The 20,644-nt window shown below is 34.7% G+C and overlaps 1 protein-coding gene across 2 annotated transcripts; it reads right to left on the reverse strand.

Moving 5' to 3' along the window:
* Positions 1 to 182: 182 nt before the first annotated feature.
* LOC128222630 (homeobox-like protein HDP1) lies at positions 183 to 18,828 on the reverse strand. 2 transcript variants are annotated; one of them, XM_052931718.1, is made up of 8 exons: positions 18,582 to 18,828; positions 11,287 to 13,145; positions 5,913 to 6,037; positions 5,342 to 5,453; positions 4,569 to 4,700; positions 2,838 to 2,945; positions 825 to 1,032; positions 183 to 512 (listed from the first exon to the last, which is right to left on the reverse strand). In XM_052931718.1, exons 1-8 carry the CDS (start codon positions 18,658 to 18,660, stop codon positions 232 to 234), a joined length of 2,904 nt encoding a protein of 967 aa, XP_052787678.1. In that variant the 5' UTR covers positions 18,661 to 18,828; the 3' UTR covers positions 183 to 231. The 2 variants fall into 2 exon arrangements, with proteins under 2 accessions (XP_052787678.1, XP_052787679.1); XM_052931719.1 differs by lacking the exons at positions 183 to 512; positions 825 to 1,032 and adding an exon at positions 1,132 to 1,218.
* Positions 18,829 to 20,644: the final 1,816 nt, after the last annotated feature.

The following is a 20,644-nucleotide window of genomic DNA, read 5'->3' on the forward strand; positions in this document are numbered from 1 at the left end:
TGCAGGTGAACAATTTTACATGATGAATAACATTACAGTGTAATTGCATATGTGTAGTTGCAATTATATTGAAGTCGCTATTATCTATTTATGTAACAGAAAGACAAAAATACCACGCAAGGCTAAGTACATTCCCGACTGTTTTTCTATGGAAGACATACGAAAGAAGAGCAAACAATCAATAAAGTAAATCTCATTTAATAACAATAAATAAATTTGTTCCCCATATGTTCATTTTGAAATTTCAACATCAAAAACGTATCCCTCCCTTCTTGCCCGCTCTAGCAATCTCCTCGACTCCAAAATGAAAGTAGAAAAGTTAACTCTTGGATATTTCAACACCAATTGTTCCATAGTTGCCAAGGTAACCTTGTCACAACGAATAAGTCCGAGGTATTCCAAATACGCACACTGACTGGTTACACTTTTAACACCAATGTCAGTAATATCCTGACACCAGCCTATGTCAAGACACTTCAGGAACGGGCAGTTTGTGGCTACTGCTGCTATGCCTGCAATGTAATATTATTAGTAGTAGTAGTACATTGTAGTAGTAGCAGTACTAGTTGTAGTGGTAGTGGCAGTGGCAAAGCTACTATAGTCAACTTTGATAACACAAGGACGCCGGGAGCCGAGCTAGAACTGGAGTGATCTGATGTTTCGAACGACCCATTTAAGTCTTTTATAAAATGTCTTACAATGTATTTGCAAACATGTATATACACATATCAAGCAACCTTAAAAGCGAAGCTACTATATACACATAGCATGTACATCGTTATCATTTTATTATAAAATTAAGTAAAACCATAAAAGCAACAAACCTCTATCACTTATACAACAGGAAACACAGTACAGCCTCCATAATCCCGGCAGATTCTTACTGAGAGCCTCCAAGCAGTCATCATTAATGATTGCATTGAGAGAGAGGTTCAGACATCTGATATTCTTGCAATGGGACGAGATATAGGTCACAGTGTCTGGCGTCAGTCTTGGCAGATTGGAAAGGTCAAGGTTTGTCAATTTTGGCAGCTGAAACAAAAGAACATTGAATGTAAATTGAGTTTATCTTACTATCCACAGACAGTCAGCATTGATGATTGATTTCAGGGAGAAGTTCAGACATGTTAAATTCTTGCAATGGGCCTAGACATAGGTCACAGTGTCTGGCGTCAGTCTTGGCAGATTGGAAAGGTCAAGGTTAGTCAAATTTGGCAGCTGAAATAAAATAACATTGAATGTAAATAGAGTTTATCGAACTATCCACAAGCAGTCAACATTGGCAATTGCATTGAGGGAGAGGTTCAGACATGTGATATGCTTGAAATGGGCTGAGATATAATGTAGGTCACAATGTCTGGCGTCAGTCTTGGCAGATTGGAAAGGTTAGTCAATTTTGGCAGCTAAAACAGAAGAAAATTCAATGTAAATTGAGTTTATCCAACTATCCACAAGCAGTCAACATTGGTGATAGTGTTTTGGGAGAGATTCAGACTTGTAATTATACTGATATCTTTGCAATGGGCCAATGTCTATAGTGTCAGTCTAGGCAGATAGGATAAAAGGGTTAGCGAATTTGGGCAGTTGAAAAAAAAATAGAACGTTACATGAAACATTATGTTTATATAACTATACACAAGCAGTCAGCATTAATAATTGTGTTCAGGGAGAAGTCCAGAGATTTGATATTCTTGCAATGTGCTGAGATAAAGGCCACAGTGTCTGGCGTCAGTCTTTGCAGATTTGATAATAGGTTGGTTAAATTGGGCAGCTGCAAAAAGAGAACAAAGTTATTAATATGAATATTAAATTTATCTTAATATCCACAAACAGTCAAAATTGATGCTTGCGTTCAATACAAGTATGTATATTAATATCCACAAACAGTCAACATTGATGATTGTGTTCAGGGTGAAAGGGGAGTTTTTTACTGGACTGTAAAGAAACTTGAGGATTGTGAATTTGACAGAAAATACTAGGGATTATGTTTAATATAAGTAATAAGTTTCAACTTCCAAATGTTTAAAGTTTGTATGTATTCATAACCAAATTATAAGTTTGAACCAAAGCAAAAGACAAACTTTACAGACTTGAAAATTAAATTCATAAAAGGCAGTAAACTTAACTTAGCCATGTAATATCTAACTAATCTTGGTTCTTACCTTGCCAGGAATAAACAAACAATCTCAGTTCTTGCCTTTGCCAGATATAATCAACCAACCTTGGTTCTCACCTTGCCAGGAATAAACAAACAATCTCAGTTCTTGCCTTTGCCAGATATAATCAACCAACCTTGGTTCTCACCTTGGCAGAAATAAACAAATAATCTTGGTTCTTGCCTTTCGCCTGATATAATCAACCAACCTTGGTTCTCACCTTTCCAGGAATACACAAACAATCTCAGGGGTTGTCTTTGCCAGATATAATCAACCAACCTTGGTTCTCACCTTTCCAGGAATAAACAAACAATCTCAGGTCTTGCCTTTGCCAGATATAATAAACCAACCTTGGTTCTCACCTTTCCAGGAATAAACAAACAATCTAAGTTCTTGCCTTTGCCAGATATAATAAACCAACCTTGGTTCTCACCTTTCCAGGAATAAACAAACAATCTCAGGTCTTGCCTTTGCCAGATATAATAAACCAACCTTGGTTCTCACCTTTCCAGGAATAAACTAACAATCTAAGTTCTTGCCTTTGCCAGATATAATAAACCAACCTTGGTTCTCACCTTTCCAGGAATAAACTAACAATCTAAGTTCTTGCCTTTGCCAGATATAATAAACCAACCTTGGTTCTCACCTTTCCAGGAATAAACAAATAATCTCAGTTTTTACCTTGGCCAGGTATATTCCGCAATCGTCGGAGATGCCGCATGACATCAGGTTAAGGTTACGCATGTCTGTACAGCTTTTGGTTATGGATGAAAGGCCAGCATCTGTTACCTGTGCATGTAAATAAGGGATTGAAAAGTGGTCTAAAATCATAATCAATCATTTGAAATTATTGGTCAACAAAAACCAATTTTTGTTTTAAATAATTGAAAGCAAAATTTTCTTAAGATGTTAAAAAGAAGATACATTTAAATAATAAATGAACATGAATGCAAATTCCTACGTTGTAGTTTTGTTATCTTTAAATTGAATATTTTTTTCAGCAATAAAATATAATATATAATATATTATAATTATTCATCAGCTGCCAATATATATCCTTGACAAGTTGTCCACAGGTTATCTTTTGGCTAGGTAACGATTTGATTGTTTAGTATTTATTATTGGATATATATTGACTAATCAATATACATTTTGGACAACATTGTCCAAACCAAAAAGTAACCGGTTTCACACAATTGTCCATGATAACAAAATTATGCATACAGTATATAACTGTACACAGGGTTGGCCTACATTTTTTTATACATAAAAATGCCACACGGCCATAATTCATTCCAAGTTTATGCAATTGATTATTGGCAACCTCAATCTTAGGCCATCGACTCACTCACTCATGAGAGCTTAAGCAATTAATTAACAGCAAATTTAATCTTTAACGATTTACTCTCAAGATTTATATAATTTATGTAATTGATTATCAGAGACCTCAATTGTAAACTATCAATTCCCAGGTTATGCAATTGATAATTGGCAACATCAATCGTAGACCATCAATTCTGAGGTGATGCAACTGATTATCAGGGACCTCAATCGTAGACCATCAATTCCGAGTTAACAATTAATTATCAGCCACCTCAATTGTAAACTATAAATTCCTAGGTTATGCAATGATTAACAGCAATTTCATTCATAAACGATCACCTCTGAGATAATGCAATTGGTGATCAGTGACCTCAATCATAAACAATCGACTCTGTGGTTATGCGATTGATTATAGGTGACCTTAATAGTAAATAATCAACTCTAGTTATGTAATTGATTATCTGCTACCTCATTTGTAAACTACCACCTCCAAGGTAATGCAAATGAGGATATGAGACTTCAATCTTTAACAATTGATTCCAAAGTTATACAATTAATTAACGGCAAATTCAATCGTAAATGATCAACTCTGAGAATGCAGTTGATTATCGGTGACCACAATTTTAACAATGAAGGTATAAATCAGGAAAATTTACCCTGCAACTCTGATCTAGCTTTAGTTTTTATTATTTTGAGCAAAACATTGAAGATGTTATTATTGTCATATCCGTAACCATTGGACATTTTTAAAGATATATATTATATGTCAGAACTGCAAATCCTAACATATAGGGAAAATCTATAAATCACGAAAAATTACTCTGCTTCAGTGACTAGATAGCTTTAGTTTTTAGTATTTTGGGCAATACAATGTGGAATTAATAATTGTCATATCCGTAACCATTGGACACTTGTTAACATATATACAGTACGTAATAACTGCAATTCCTAGCATGTAGTGAATCAGAAAAATTAACTCTCCTACAGTGACCTACTTTTGATAAAAAAAATTATATTTTGAGCAAAACATTGTAGAAGTAATTATTGGAATGTCTTATCCATAACCATTCACAAATCAAGTAGACATACCCTACTGCAGTGATCAAGTTGCAGCTCTTGTAGTTTGGGGCAATACCTTGCAATGATCAACATGGTCCTGTCCGTGATTTTGGGGCACTGGTTCAAATGAAGTGTACGCAGTTCAGGACATGAAGGAAGCAACTGTAAAATAAACGTGGCTTATGATTAATTGAGATATGTCACAGAAACATGACAAAGGCCCCAAGTTGGACCCAATTATTGTATGAATAGCCTAGCCATTTGTATTTGTATTTTTTAATATATATACAAGGGCATGAACTTCATGAAAACATGGCTAAAACCCTATGATGTGATTTACCTTCATGCCATGAAGGTAAATCACATCATAGGGTTTTAGCCAGGTTTTCAAAAAAACAGGGTACTATAGAAAAAGGACAGTGTGCTAAGGTAGAAAAGGACATAATAATTATAGTGTCTGGCATTGCAGATTTCGAAAACTATGAACACAAAAAAGAGAGAAGGAAGTGTGCTTTATTTAAGTAATAATAAGTTTAAACTAAGTGTGTATAAGTTTATAATAATATTTTAAGCTTTAATCAAAACAAAAGATTTCTTTGATTTTCTTAAGCATTTAATTCTACAATTCTATGATAATCTGGACAACAGAAGTAAAAACATATATGTAAAAAATATATATTAATAGACATAAATTTGATAAAATGTATGAGATTTTTGTAAAAAAAAATCAATTTCACAAAGTTGAAATATTTCCCTTATGAATATGACCCAAGACCTGCCAATCATTTGAATGTATCTCTTACCATAGTGAGTGCATCATCTGTCACTTTACAGCAGCCATCCAAATACACATGTCGTAAAGCCAGGCTCTGCCTTTCGGCACTCTCAAATGCTGAGTCCATTATGTCAAAACACCTTAAAATACAAAATTGTAATTTGAAAATCCAAAAGAAAATGTCCTTATTCCTATGCACAAAACAAGTATCACAAAACCTATTCACTTCTTCCATAGCTGTGTATGGTCAAAACACATGAAAGACAGACCCAGCTTGCAACTGCAACTCCCTATATTGCAAACAAACACACTTATTTGGAGTATAGCAGCCTGAGCATGCGTGCTGTAAAAAAGGCGCTGACATTATTGGCTTATTGGCCAAGAAACAAATTTTATTTTATTTAAGTTTAGAGTTATGGTAAGCACAAAAAATATCCTGGGCCTTTAATAGGACATGCGCGCCTAATAGGACATTTACGGTATGAAATAACTTTTGTGGAATAAAATAAAATTGGAAAATTGATATTTCCTCTTCAAAAGAAACTTTCGCTACAACTACAAGTCTTCATTCCTCTTTGCACAAACTAAAAATCACTCACCTGATAAGTTTTAATGTAGTCAATCGAGTGGCAAAGTTCAACAGGTGAAGTACCCCATAAGATGAGATCAGTCGACAGTCGGTCAGGTTGATGGTTTGAATCCTGTCGTTGCTTTGCCTAACCAGCTGCAATGTACAAAGTTGGAACATAATAACGTTTACACTCAACTGGGCGGGCCACATTAACATGCATGTAGTAAGTATGTTTTATGCAATTATGCAAGTATTGAGTACAAAAACTTCCAGCAATGATCACATACAAATGGGCTATTTCAAAAAAAATGGTTAGAAAAGTTGAAAAATGGTCTAAATTTAAATCATCATTTAATACAAGGCTGTATGCCTAGTTTTGATGAACAATCTTTGTAGTATACAAAATTGGTTTTGTATAGAGAAAACAACTCATATTAACATTTTTATCCAACTTTTATTAAACTAAACATGGAATAAAAACACACAATACATGAACACTTTTAATGTCATTTTTTCTTGAAATAACCTAAGTTAACATGTCTCCCAATTATTATTTTAGTAGCTCTTATGTCAGCATACATTAATAGAATGTTGAATTACTCAGTCGCTCAAAATTTCTGAAGAATTTGATTTTTTGTACTTTTTTTACTGATGAAATGTAATATTCAAAGGTATTTTTTTATTTTCTATTTAAATTGTGCAATTAAATTTTAAAAAAAATACATTTTTGTAGAATTCAAACAATAACAAGTAACATTTACAAAGAAATCATAAGAGGCATTATGATTTCACTTCATGCAGCAAAAATAAAAACAGGAACAATATTTTAAGAAATTGTTACACTCCTGACATATGTAGATTAAAACCATTAAATAGATTTCACTTAAAATTTCTCAGTATAAATTAAAAGACATGCAATAACAAAGTAATTGATAGCCAATGAAACATTATTAAACAAATTTAGCATTAACACATTGCGATTTTACATAATCTGAGAAAGTTTTTTCAAAACCATAAAAAAGTGTTACTGTTACTTAATTCTTGCTCAACTTGTAAAAATTTGCAAAACTCAATTGAAATAACAGTAAAGCACTACAACAGTAACACTTTTATTTCATTTAACTTATGGTATTCAGTGTAAGTAACTAGATACAACTGTTCCGAATTGTTACACTCCTGACGAAATATTTCAAGTTCCAAGTTACTATGTATCAAATTTCAATTTTAACCCAAAACTGAGACATAAGTGTTGGCAGTGATAGTTTTCTTAGTATATCATGCTTGGGATGGCCATGATATATCATTTGTATTTGATCAGGTGTACATCCCATTTAAGGTAGCTCACAGCATTAATCTAATCTAAATATCTGAGCCATCCACTTTTAAGACATGTTCATTAGCAAGTCATGTTCATAAAATATCTGTCCTTCTATCATATATGATGATTAATTTACCCGGTAATGATATAAATTTATTGCACATCTACTATTGAATATTTATATTACCTTTGCTACTTTAAGTCAGAATTACACTAATACAGTGGCACTGACGTGACATTCGCAACACTTTATATATATTGTGGCCACAACTTAGTAAATTGAGTCAACAACTTTGTAACTTGAGGCCACAACTTAATTGAGGCCGCAGCTTATTAAAATGTGGCAACAATTTAGTTAATTGTGACCACAATTAAGTAACTACTATTTATTACTATGTTGTGGCCATGATTTAATAAGTCATGACCTCAAGTTACTAAGTTGTGGCCAAAATATAAATAAAGTGATGTCACCTCTGTGTCACTGTAGAGACTTCTTCTTTCTGCATACTGTTGAATTACCAGCCACAAAATGATCTGGTACAAATTGAAAGTAATGGCTCATACAGATTATGAATATAGTCCACACCCCAATTCTCACAGTCCCAGGTATAGTGTCAAAAAGACATTATCATACTGATATGTCAGACAGCTCTCTATGGTTTGTAAATTTGCCTGGGCTGCCTTTTTCGACACATTTATCTGCTGTTCTAGACTTCAATTTTGAACTTAGCAAATGGCGTTTAGGTACTGGTACATGACTTCCATTTACATGCATGGTGGTTTTTTGGGGGGCATGATTCTTAAATGCAGCTTTCAAGGTATACAGCTTATCTTCCCAAGCTGCTGGTTTTAACAGTGTACTTTTCAGTTGAGTATCTTTCCTCTTCTTGTATCTATTTAGACATGACATTCTTTGGCCTGACTATTTTTCTTGTTTGCAGATGCCCACTTACTTTTGACATTTTTGTTCTCATACTTTTGGACGGCCAACTTTGCTTACTTCAAGTGTTTCCTCCACAACTTCATCTTTGTCAACCAACTTTGATCGTCTGTTAGAAGCTGCGTTTTCAATAAAAGCTTTATTGTCTTGGCACAAGCTCTGGTGTTTTCTAAAAGATTCTTCATAACTCGGCAATTTTCTGATTTTTGCTTGCTTCTTGTGTTTCCTTATTTCTTTTTCATTTTTTGAAAATTTCACATTGTCATTATTAATTTTTTCTCGGTGTTTCCTAATTCTTTCCTCTGTTGTACTTTTAATGACTTTCTTTCTTGTATTTTAACTTTTCTTGTTTCTTAGTGCCCCTTTGAAACCTGGAAGGCTTACAATTAATTTGTCCCTATTTCCTTTGATATTTCTTCTGTAAAAAAATAGTATTCACACTCAAAACCTATATTTGGTCAGGAGTGTAACATTGAAGGACATGTCAAAAGTCATGCTGGAAATTAAAGTCACATAGTTTTAAATGAATTAAATTATAGAACAGGGTCATCAGTTTGCCTCATTGTAGCCAAAAAATACCATTTGTTGATTGTCTGTCACTGCATGATTTTTCTATTAGTTGCATAGGAATTAAGTTGTTTTAAATTCAAACATTTTTGATAACATTTATAGGCATAAAATTGGTTAAAACTTACCTTATTTACATCAGATTGAAAATGTATCCTTCACTTCTCATTTGAAATCTTAACATTTGTACAAATATACTGTTATACTTCTGAAAATGATGATACAATAATACGCCAAAAATTTGCGAAAAAATGTTACACTCCTGACGGGCACATATCATCTAAATGCTCAGTAACCAACCACTATTTTCACTAATGATAATTTCTTATGATCACTCAATGACATAGACTTCCAGGAAACACCCTAATTAGTACATTTGTTAACTGTTTGCCAACACTGTGTTTCATTTTATACCAAATGTTACACTCCTGACATTTTTAGGCCAGCTTCTTTCTAGAAAGCTAAGCATCAAAAAGAGTAATAACACACAAACAATATTGTACACATGTAATAATGATATATTATCCGAAACTTTAAATCAATAAATTGTAAGTTATATGATAATTCATCCGAGCTATACTTCAAAAAGAGTTTTTTAAAGAAAAAAAATGTGGAAAAATTCCTAACACACATTATCAGTATCAGTAATATTTCATGCATAAATAATGAAATATCGCTTAAATTTTTATATTACCTTGAAGTCAACATTTGTGTTTTTCTGGTTAATAAAGTTATTACATTGTCATTCGCCAATGTTGTTTACAGTAACGCTTTGAATTGAGAGCTTTTTGTAAAGTGTCACGTTTTTTTGTTACACTCCTGACAATTTTGGCCTGTTTTTTGTGCATAACTTTTTTTCCGCTGAAGCTAATTTAGTCAAACTTCCCGGATTTTTTGATGACACAGAAATACAAGATATGGGAAAGAAGAAATTATGATAATTTGTATATTATTCATTTTATTTAGAAAATACTCAAACTAGCCATTTTTTTGAAATAGCCCAAATTATATTTTACTGTAACGACCATGTATGAACTATAAGAGAGCTGCAGAGTGAACATCAATGCTCGTCTGTTGTTTCATTTGATCAAGGGGCATAACTTAACAATTATTCATGCCAGAGTAATGGCCCTTGATGAACATACATGTATGTGTGTATGCTTATATATATAGAGATATTCAAACGGATTTTGGTACACATGTTGCAAGACACATTATATGTATATTATATACAAAGTGTGTCTAGCAACATGTGTTCCAGGTCAATATCCATTTGAATATCTTGAGAGTTCCATAGCTACATGTATAGCCAAGCTCTTGTACAACAACGCCGACAATGAAGGCTATAGGACAATACCTCAATTTAAAAAAAAAAATAGATGTGCTAAAGATTATAAGAAATGTTGAAAACTATATAAATCTCGGCGGATTAGATTCGCCACTAGAAAGTTTTGTCAATGAGTATTGCTGACTTTCATTACCACACAGGAATGGTTAGCTGTAAATAACAATTTTATTAACATGTGCATGAATCACGATATTATACTTCAGCAAAAAAAATGGTTTGGTTAGGTTAACATTCTTTTCAAAAACAGGTAGGCTTTTTTTTAAATTAGCCTTTATATTAGAACGTAATTGTCATAAATGGAGAATGGTGTTAAAGTAATCTTCAGTGTAAAGCTTTAAAGGTTTTTAACTACATATCAAAACAATTTTTTGTAATATTTTCTTTTCTTATAAAATCGGTAGGGTCGGTGCCTATTTTGAAGGTAGGGTCGGGTAACCCGAACCAAATGTTTTTTTAGACCTAAGTTAAAGTTACTCAAACATGTATATATCTGTTGTCTTTAAATGCGCACAATATCTATAGGTCACAGGTGTCCGTCACGTAGCTTGATCACTAAAATACATGGCCCTTCAGTTCTTTGATAAAACAAAAATTGATAAAATGACATTTCAATAAGTTTATTATATATATATATACTTGTATATATTGACATTTTTTTAAGTTATACTCTTAGAAATTTATTGAAATGTCATTTTATTATTTTAATTATTTTTTGTTAATAGTTTTTTTTTTATCTGGCCTAACATTTTTTATCTGCAGTCAAATTATATATTTTTTGTAATCATCATTAAAAGTAAATGAGTTAAACATGATAATGCATTAAAATTAAAAAAAAAAAACCTATAATGAGCAGGGGCGGATCCAGGAATCAACGTTAGAGGGGGCGTAGGTTAGGGGCGCAACCTTTTGACATGCACCCCTCCATCTGAACCGAAAGTGTATGGCATAAACTGTTTGCATATGGATTGGGGGTTAAGCAATCAAGAAAAAATAACAATTTGTAGTTGGAAATGATGCATTATGGGCGTATTTTATTATTTTTTATCTCCTAAATTGACATAAAAAGTAAACTTTGACGATTTTAGAGGGGGCGCGCGCCGGATGCGCCCCCCTCTAAATCCGCTAGTGATGAGGCTATATTGTGTGCCTTTAAAGCCTACTTCATCTGTAAATATGTCTTGTGGAGTTTAATTAATCAAAATTTAAATTACAATAAGATGTTACCTCACCTTTAGGAAATTTTCATCTGTAACTCGATGTTGATTGGTCAGGTTGACTGCCAACCAGAGATCAGCATCACGGGTTACATTATACCAAGTTGTGCAGACACGACAAACAACCCTTAACAATTCATACACATTGAAGTTCTGAAAAATTTGCACTAATAGAGGGTAATGTAGATCATTTATGTTAAGTTTATTAGCACTTGCATCATTTTCTTTTGTGCCTAACAATTCAACATTCAGACTTGAGTCTATTGCAACTTCTGAATATTCTGCAGTTTGACTAGAGTAGGATGATGCAGTCTTGCTCTTTCCTATTGACTGCAACACCTCCTTGGAGGTTTTTGGCCTTGGAAAATTAAAATCGGAATATGATCTGCTACTACTAGGATTTTGAGAAATAAATGTTTCAGTCACTCCACTCCTTTCAAAACTTGGATAATTTCTCCTCGTGTTGTCATGCCTATTTATTGCATTTGCCATTACACTGTTAGAAAACATTTCAATGAAACCTGAGTCAGAAAGGATCTCAGCAACACCGCTAGTGTTAGCTTCAAGCACCACAGGTCTTTTCTGAATAGGTCTAACAGTTTCATTCCCTTTAACCTCATTTAAATTGTCATGCTGATCACTGTCAGGCTTTGCATTAACGAATTCAGGCAACCTATTGGTCTGTCTGCTTGAAGCAGATGGATGAATACTAAATTTAGGTTTTTCTAATCTAACATTATTACAATTGTTCCTGTTTCTCTCTATTTCATCATCATCTTTTAACTGATTCTCAAAACTTTCAACTTGTTGTTCATCATCATCTTGATGAAATAATTCTAAATTTACATACAATTCTTCTCCTGCACTTGTCTTAAAACCTTCTGCACTATAAGTACCTAATGTCCTTGTCCTTGAACTGTTTTCATTCACATTAGATGACCCTAATTTTCCATCAAAACTTTCTAAAGTTCTATCATGTATGGTATGTTCTTTGTCATCACTTTCAAGCTTAAACAAAGATTTCTGAACACCACTCTTGCCTATTTCCTTAGCACTTTTCAGAATTTGATTGCTCTCAAATGTATCTTCAACAACACCATACAAATCATCACTAGCATCAATAACAGCTTCATTTTTCTCGAGTTGTTCACCTCCTCTAGCACCTAAAGACTGCTCCAATCTTGTACCAAAGGCGCCAATAGCAAGTTTCTTTCTTTGATAATTAGTCTCTGCCATAGCTTGAATATTTTCAACAGAATTAGAAGAAACTGGGCTCCAGTCCGGAGCCAACTGTGGTTTGAAGCATGTGATTTCATTCACACTGCTACTTTGCATTCCTTTAATGGCTTTCTCTGAGTCTCTTAATTCTTTATTCACTTTAACATTTCCACCACTTTCAGTTTCATCTTCTCCACTATAATGTATGTTAACATTGTTATCATGCATTTCTTCAGTTCTTCTTTCATTTTCTTTACAATCATGTAAGTTAACATTCAATGTATTAAAATCATTCAATTCTTCAGTTCTTTTTTCATTTTCTCCATTATCAAGTATGTTAACATTGTAAATATCATTCATTTCCTTCGATACCTCGATCTGTCCACTACCCCTTTTTTCATTCCCTTTACTATCATGTTCTTCATCATTGTTTACATCATTCATATCTCCAGTAACTCCAACAATATCCAAATTATCAGGCCTTTGAATTGCATTATCATCTTTAAGAATATAACAATTTTCTCTGGATGAAGCAACATCTACATATTGTTTTTCCCTATTACATAAGCTAGAATGACCAGCTATGCTTGCCACAAATCCATCCGATAGTTCTGAATTCCCTTCGGCTGATAAGGAAGTGATGGTCATACCAGTTTCTGTAACAAGAAGAATAGCATAGGAACATAACGATATGCACAGATTGGTACATGTTTATAAGTGCTTCAAGTTGCAATCGACCAATGACCTCTCGCTTTGAAGGCAAAAAATTAATTTTAAAAGTCAAGAAAATAGATTCAAGATCAAATATGAGACAACTATTTTTATATCTAATATGAGTAACAAAAACATTTTAGAGAGAGAGAGAGTGGTCTAGTGATATAGGTGTGTGCCTCTCACCCAAGAGGTTATGGTTGCAAGCCCCACCAGGTTGAGAGTGGCCTAATGGTATAGGTGTCCGCCTATCACCCAAGAGGATGGGGGTTCAATACCCACCAGGGTGAGAGTGGCCAAGTGGTATAGGTGTCCGCCTATAACCCAAGCGGATGGGGGTTCAATCCCAACCAGGGTGAGAGTGGCCTAGTGGTAAAGGTCTGCCTATCACCCAAGAGGATGGGGGTTCAATACCCACCAGAGTGAGAGTGGCCTAGTGGTATAGGTGTCCGCCTATCACCCAAGAGGATGAGGGTTCAATACCCACCAGGGTGAGAGTGGCCAAGTGGTACAGGTGTCCGCCTATAACCCAAGCGGATGGGGGTTCAATCCCAACCAGGGTGAGAGTGGCCTAGTGGTAAAGGTCTGCCTATCACCCAAGAGGATGGGGGTTCAATACCCACCAGAGTGAGAGTGGCCTAGTGGTATAGGTGTCCGCCTATCACCCAAGAGGATGGGGGTTCAATCCCCACCAGGGTGAGAGTGGCCTAGTGGTATAGGTCTGCCTCTCACCCAAGAGGAGTGGGGTTCAATCCCCACCAGGGTGAGAGTGACCTAGTGACATAGGTCTGCCTCTCACCCAAGAGGAGTGGGGTTCAATCCCCACCAGGGTGAGAGTGGCCTAGTGGTATAGGTGTCCGCCTATCACCCAAGAGGATGGGGGTTCAATCCCAACCAGGGTGAGAGTGGCCTAGTGGTATAGGTGTCCGCCTATCACCCAAGAAGATGGGGGTTCAATACCCACCAGGGTGAGAGTGGCCTAGTGGTATAGGTACCCGCCTATAACCCAAGAGGATGGGGGTTCAATCCCAACCAGGGTGAGAGTGGCCTAGTGGCATAGGTCTGCCTCTCACCCAAGAGGAGTGGGGTTCAATACCCACCAGGGTGAGAGTGGCCTAGTTGTATAGGTGTCCGCCTATCACCCAAGAGGATGGGGGTTCAATACCCACCAGGGTGAGAGTGGCCTAGTGGTATAGGTGTCCGCCTATCACCCAAGAAGGTGGGGGTTCAATACCCACCAGGGTGAGAGTGGTCTAGTGGTATAGGTGTCCGCCTATAACCCAAGAGGATGGGGGTTCAATCCCAACCAGGGTGAGAGTGGCCTAGTGGTAAAGGTCTGCCTATCACTCAAGAGGATGGGGGTTCAATACCCACCAGGGTGAGAGTGGCCTAGTGGTATAGGTGTCCGCCTATCACCCAAGAGGATGGGGGTTCAATCCCCACCAGGGTGAGAGTGGCCTAGTGGCATAGGTCTGCCTCTCACCCAAGAGGAGTGGGGTTCAATCCCCATCAGGGTGAAAGTGGCCTAGTGGAATAGGTGTCCGCCTATCACCTAAGAGGATGGGGGTTCAATCCCCACCAGAGTAACTATCACCAGGCATCTCAACAAGGACACAGTATTGGTTTCTATGAAAATTTCAGAAATGGACTAAAAAATGATTCATATCAGCTGTCTTCAAAATTGATCTGATAACCATTTAAAAATGTACTAGGATATGCTTTTTTGACAAGGGCCAACCATTGGAAACCACTTTGATAACTCAGGAGTAAAGTGTGCCACTTGCCAGGTCAAACCCAGGAATACCTGAACATTAGCATGATGCTCTATTGACTCTTGACCTTTTTATAATAAACATTGAATCATTGATATATTGCCTTTGTTTGTATTTCATTATAAAACAGCTGACAATTTTACAAGGTTTTAAACCATGACCTCTGATGTCATGCTCATGAGCAATACAATGTAGCGTATAATTATTTGACATTTTTTACAAAGTGTAAACAATGGTAAGTGATGTTTTGCGAAAAGAGGCAAAAAGGCCTTTAACCAGGGCTGTGAACATTGAACGCATGTGTGATCACAGTCTCTTTCAATATTGATTTTCAAAATTTAAATAATAACATGTTTCAGGAGAAAAGTACAACGTATAATAAAAAATTGTCAACAAGAGCAAAAGTCACGTTCTGAATGGTTCTACAATTTCTTATGGTAAGCTAAACATTGTATTTGAAACTTTTTCAAATATTTTCTTGGAAGTAGATTTATTGATGCTATAATAATAGAAATTATTATTCAAACAAAATTAAGTTTAGGACAGATCATTATCAGAGGGAGCAAGACAAATCGGCCCCTTACCAAATCGGCCTACTACCAAATCGGCCCCTAAGACGTTTCGGCCCTGCCATTTCGTCCCCTTAATTAAAATGACTCGAGACGTTTCGGCCCCTTAGTGATTTTCAACAGAGACATTTCGGCCCCTTAATTTTATTTTATTTTTATCTTGAGTATAAAAAACCCATTGTAGGTCGTATTATAAATGTAAATGAGATCTGTAAATAAGTTGTAAATAACATCTTTAAATTTACAAATAGATAAATATGCATGAAAAACATTGATATGACTGATATAAAAAATATAATTAAAATCTAAATAACTATTAACCCTGATTTTTAATATAAAATGTTAGAAAATCTAAGAAAGTTTATTTGTTATAACTGTTAATTATTAATTGATCATTAAAGACTTTAAAGAAAATGTGTCTTTGAACCATGCGTTCTTTACAAGGCAAACGGTAAGTGTTGTGGGTGTGAAAAAGACATTCAAAGAAGTGTGAATGAATAATTGTCTTTAATTTTTTAATGTTATTTACAGTTGATTAAAGAAGATTTGAGTAATATAATCACCGTAAGTACATATATCAAATTGTTTCTAAAAGTGGGTACCATTTGTTTTAAACGTGTTGCTGTGCTACTGTTAAATTTTCATGTATTGGACATTATTAACGCGTTGTTGTTCTACTTTTATTTTATTGTGTAATGGAATTTTGTTAAAAATTGTAATGTCTGATTCGGATTTTTGTATTGAGTATGATAAGGTTGTGAGACCGTTGGCAGCATCGAGTCTGCGATACAGGTAGGTGCAAGTAATATGTTTTATAGACACAAAAAAACGTATGTATATAAATGTATAACAGTATCCAGGTATGGCTATGTTTACCGCTAAGTACTTCCATAACTTATGTAATTTAGATTAAAATGCACGTACCGCCAAAGGTATATCAAAGCTGTTGTCATTGACACTGGACTGGCTTTCGTGGTTTTTATTTTGCAATCATTCCTGATTACACGCGTGTCTGACTTGTGATTCCCTAGTATAAATTCTTTGCTTTGTTTCTTTGTTATGTTTATTGTATCAAAAATGGTAGTGTTTAAACATAATTCTGTAGATCCTTAGGACATACGCGATGTACATATTCTTGTTTCTTTTGTGTTGTATGTACCTTGCGGTATGTATAACACCGAAATCATTACCTTTTCATATTATACCTTAATATCGATAACATTCTCACAATATTTTTTATCAAACTTATGATAGAATAGAACTTATGTTATTAAGCAAGGTTTTTAAAAATGCCTTTACGTTTCAACCATTAATTTGTTATGTATGTGGTATACTATTGCTCCAGAATAATTATAAATTATTATTTTTGACAATTAGTGGCTTATCTATGCATAATTAGGAAATAATGTTTGTTTTATAGATATGACTTGCAAACAAGTGACAACTTGATAGTTCTACGGATATTCTACAACAAATATGCATTTTAAAAAGAGTAAAACAATATATCCGTAATAAAATAATAATATTCTGTTTGAGGTGCGAAGAGATAATTGGTATTATTCTGTAAGTGTGAGAATTAGCGGTTGGGAAAGTCGGAACAAACCTTGTACACGTATTTATAAGCTTGTAAACACAAAGTGTCATAATTCCAACGCCTGATACCCCTGTGGAATGTGACAATTCGCCATAAGACCGTCTGTCTAAAAACACCTTTTAAGCCAGTATGGTTTTGCATACGTATTCAATATAAGATTAATAATAGTTTTTTTTTTCATCCTTACCTGATTTAAAATATAAATTCATAAAATGTATGACTTATGTCTTACCATGTGTTTGTTTATTTATTATTAAATTGTAGTTAATAAGAAGATGTACTGTATATTAGTTCTTATAAAAAATATGTTTTCTTCTTTTCATAAATCATTATCCATCAATTCAGATGTTTCGCAGTTCGCCACTGCGGGATCGTTCCTTGATGAAACTTTAAATGAAGTATCCGTTCTAGACGCCAGGATCATGGATGAGTGGGACTCATACGATTCGCATGATGTCACCTGCGAAGAGTTCCTGAAAAATGTTGGTGCCATCTACGGCGGGCGATAGGTGTTTGGTCAAGACTGATGTTAGACAATGGACATGTCATTATACATAATATTAGCAACATAGTTATTTATATTTAAAGATTATTTAAAAAAAAATGAAGTTTAATTTTTTTTTCTTCAACTCTATTTCGTTTTATAAAAATACCTCGTGAATAAATCTTTACATGTTTTCAAGTGTACAGATATTTTCTTTAAATCTATTATTATCTATACCTTTGTATGTATGTATATAGCTTTGTCTATTAAAATAAAAAAAATGAAATTACATGTTTTTTACTTATATTTAGAAATAAAAAAATAAAATATAAATAAGGGCCGAAACGTCTCGGTAATCAGGGGCCGAAACATCTACGGGATGGGGACGATTTGGTAAGGGGTCGAAAAGGTAACCGTTTGAGCTAGGGGCCGATTTGGTAAGGGGCCGATTTGTCTGGTAGCGTTATCAGATGTCAGCGGCATAAACCCATCAGAGGAAAGCCGAGTTTGTAATTCCTCAGTAGCCTGATCACCCTCCAAGGGTCTAACATACAAAATATTTGGAACGTGGACAGACTAAAAAATTCATTGTGTTGGGCTGTTGGCAGTGATAGCGAAAATCCGCTGAGGGAAACGCAAAGTTGGTCTTGTTCATTGAGTGTACTGTAAATATTGAGTTTTACTCAGTTTATTTGAAGATATATTAGCCTCTTTCCAAATAATAATCAATATTTACCATCCAAATAAATTTCACAGACAGACACATTTGATATGACACCTGACATTCCACACATTATGCGACCCCACATTTGTCATTTGTGAAATTTCTGTTGTTTGTGCATCCAGCCATCTTAGTATACCATGACAACCAAGGAAACAGAAAGCTATGATAACCAATGAAACAAAAAAAATGCACACAGGTATCAAACAATGTTCATGCTTAACATGTGCAGTTTATTTACCTTCATCTGTGTTGACATCTTCCATTTTTTGTCTTTTGACACTCGGAATCGTCCGACTAGATTTTCTCGTATTGTTCATGACATTTCATTTAACTTATAAATTTATCCTGAGTGTGGCAAGTATAATGCGCTTATGGCATTATGAATAACACATATTCATTTTTCAACCCGGTTCTAAACTAAAACAATGCATATTTTAAGTTTTCATCTGATATTTTGACCTTTTTGGTTATTTTTCTAAACCGGATGTGTGAATTACGTCATCAGTTTGGGAGTAGAAAAAGGCCAAACCCGGCGACCGGTTTCTTAAACTTAAATTCGGTTCAATCTCACACCAGGTGTTCTCTCCTGACACTTGAACCAGATGTCAGAGACTTTGACCAATATTATTACACAGTATAGGAAAAAAGCGCTGCATAGAGTTAAAAAAGCGGCCATTCGTACAAACACTATACAATACCGGACCTGAACAGAAATAAAGATCATAATAATAAATTAATTAAGCCATAAATCGTACAGCATGTGTTTGAAACATAAATGTGCATTTATGTTACAACACTGTTACATATAAAATTGTCATCGCATATAAAGGATTGGTTACTGACATCATAGATTGTTTTTATACAAACATTGTATTTAGAATTTCCTTATTGAGTACCAACGGAATATTCTTGTGTTACCATTCAATCTTATGAATATGATCCAATACAGCAATATCAAGAGGGCCAACGTAAAATATTTTTGCGGAATCATAAGTGAGGGACATGTTAGATGTGGAACAAAATGGAGGTATGTTAAAGTATTTTGGTGTTTTCGGAGTATATTTTGACATAGTTAGTAAGTGTATGTCACTTTCATCGCAATATAAATACGCCTACCCGGAGGCCAGACGTGTTAAAGCTTTTTTCGTTTTTGAACCTATGTTTCTAGAAACCACGAACCAAACTAACATGCACTAAGGCCGGGAATAGAATCCGGAACGCCTTGTGTGAATCGATCACGCGCTATAACCATAGCGCTTACCGGACAATGATACATTGTAGTACAAAGCAAAAATGCATTTTTTTTCTTTCGCAGATATTTTTTATACTTATAAAATAATATTTTTTTCTGTTGAAACATTTTTCGCTTGACAATCTTAATGCTATTTTTAATTTGCTTAAAATATTCTTAATTCATTTTGAATATACAAATGGTAAATTTCACCCATTTTGAATTGAAAAAAAAGGTTATATTGACTAAGACTTATATTTATATTTTAACTTTCGATGTCTCACCTAATAACAATTATTATTATTATTATTATTATTATTATTATTATTATTATATTATTATTATTATTATTATTATTATTATTATTATTATAAGTCTAGAGATATGAAAAAACACACCATTTCATGTCGCATTTCAGGTAAATGGTAATATTAAAGTGTGTCTCTAATTTCACACACTAAGGCATATGATCCTATTAAAAATATTTAAACAAATGTGCAATTACAGCATACAGTACAGTTTGAAAAATAATTGTACGCAATTTATTTGAAATAATTATTCTTCTTCTTCCATATACTGAGCTGGGCTCATCAAAGAGCGTAAGTAGCTCAACGAGACTAGGCGTGGTGGTGGCACAGAGTGTCTCAAATGTTAATTTTTTTAAAACTATATACAGTGTCTGCTGTCATGTCTGGTGAAGAAGTGTCAGGTTACTCCGCTAAGAGCAACCTGAATGCATCCATGGTGGGCGTAGATACTGTGCTAGCAGGTAAGAGGTTCCATTCACGCACTGTCCGTGGGAAGAAGGAGTTTGCCAATACCTGGTCTGTTATTCGCTCCCGGAATAGCCGGTGTTGGCCCCTGGTTCGCGCATCGCCACTTTGGAGGTACCTGTCTGCGTTGATGTCTACAAGGTTATTTCGGATCTTGTACATAATGGACAACCGGCTGTGTTTTCGACGCTGTTCGAGGGACTCCCAGTTAAGGACTTTTGTCATGTTGGAGACGCATCCTGGGGTCTTTGTAGAATAGTCTTTGAAGACAAAGCGGGCTGCTCTACGCTGGACCTG

The sequence above is a fragment of the Mya arenaria genome, chromosome 16 (assembly GCF_026914265.1).
Source record: "Mya arenaria isolate MELC-2E11 chromosome 16, ASM2691426v1".
Taxonomy (NCBI): domain Eukaryota; kingdom Metazoa; phylum Mollusca; class Bivalvia; order Myida; family Myidae; genus Mya; species Mya arenaria.

Bases quoted from the DNA above. Each gene is read 5' to 3' on its own strand.
- LOC128222630 (XM_052931718.1), bottom strand. From the start codon at position 18,660: ATGAACAATACGAGAAAATCTAGTCGGACGATTCCGAGTGTCAAAAGA. The intron at 2,946-4,568 runs GTATGTCTACTT...TTACATGCACAG, and splicing joins AACTTGATCACTGCAGTAGG to GTAACAGATGCTGGCCTTTC. The intron at 1,033-2,837 runs GTAAAAACTGAG...CTTTTGTTTCAG, and splicing joins GCGGAATATACCTGGCCAAG to CTGCCAAAATTGACAAACCT.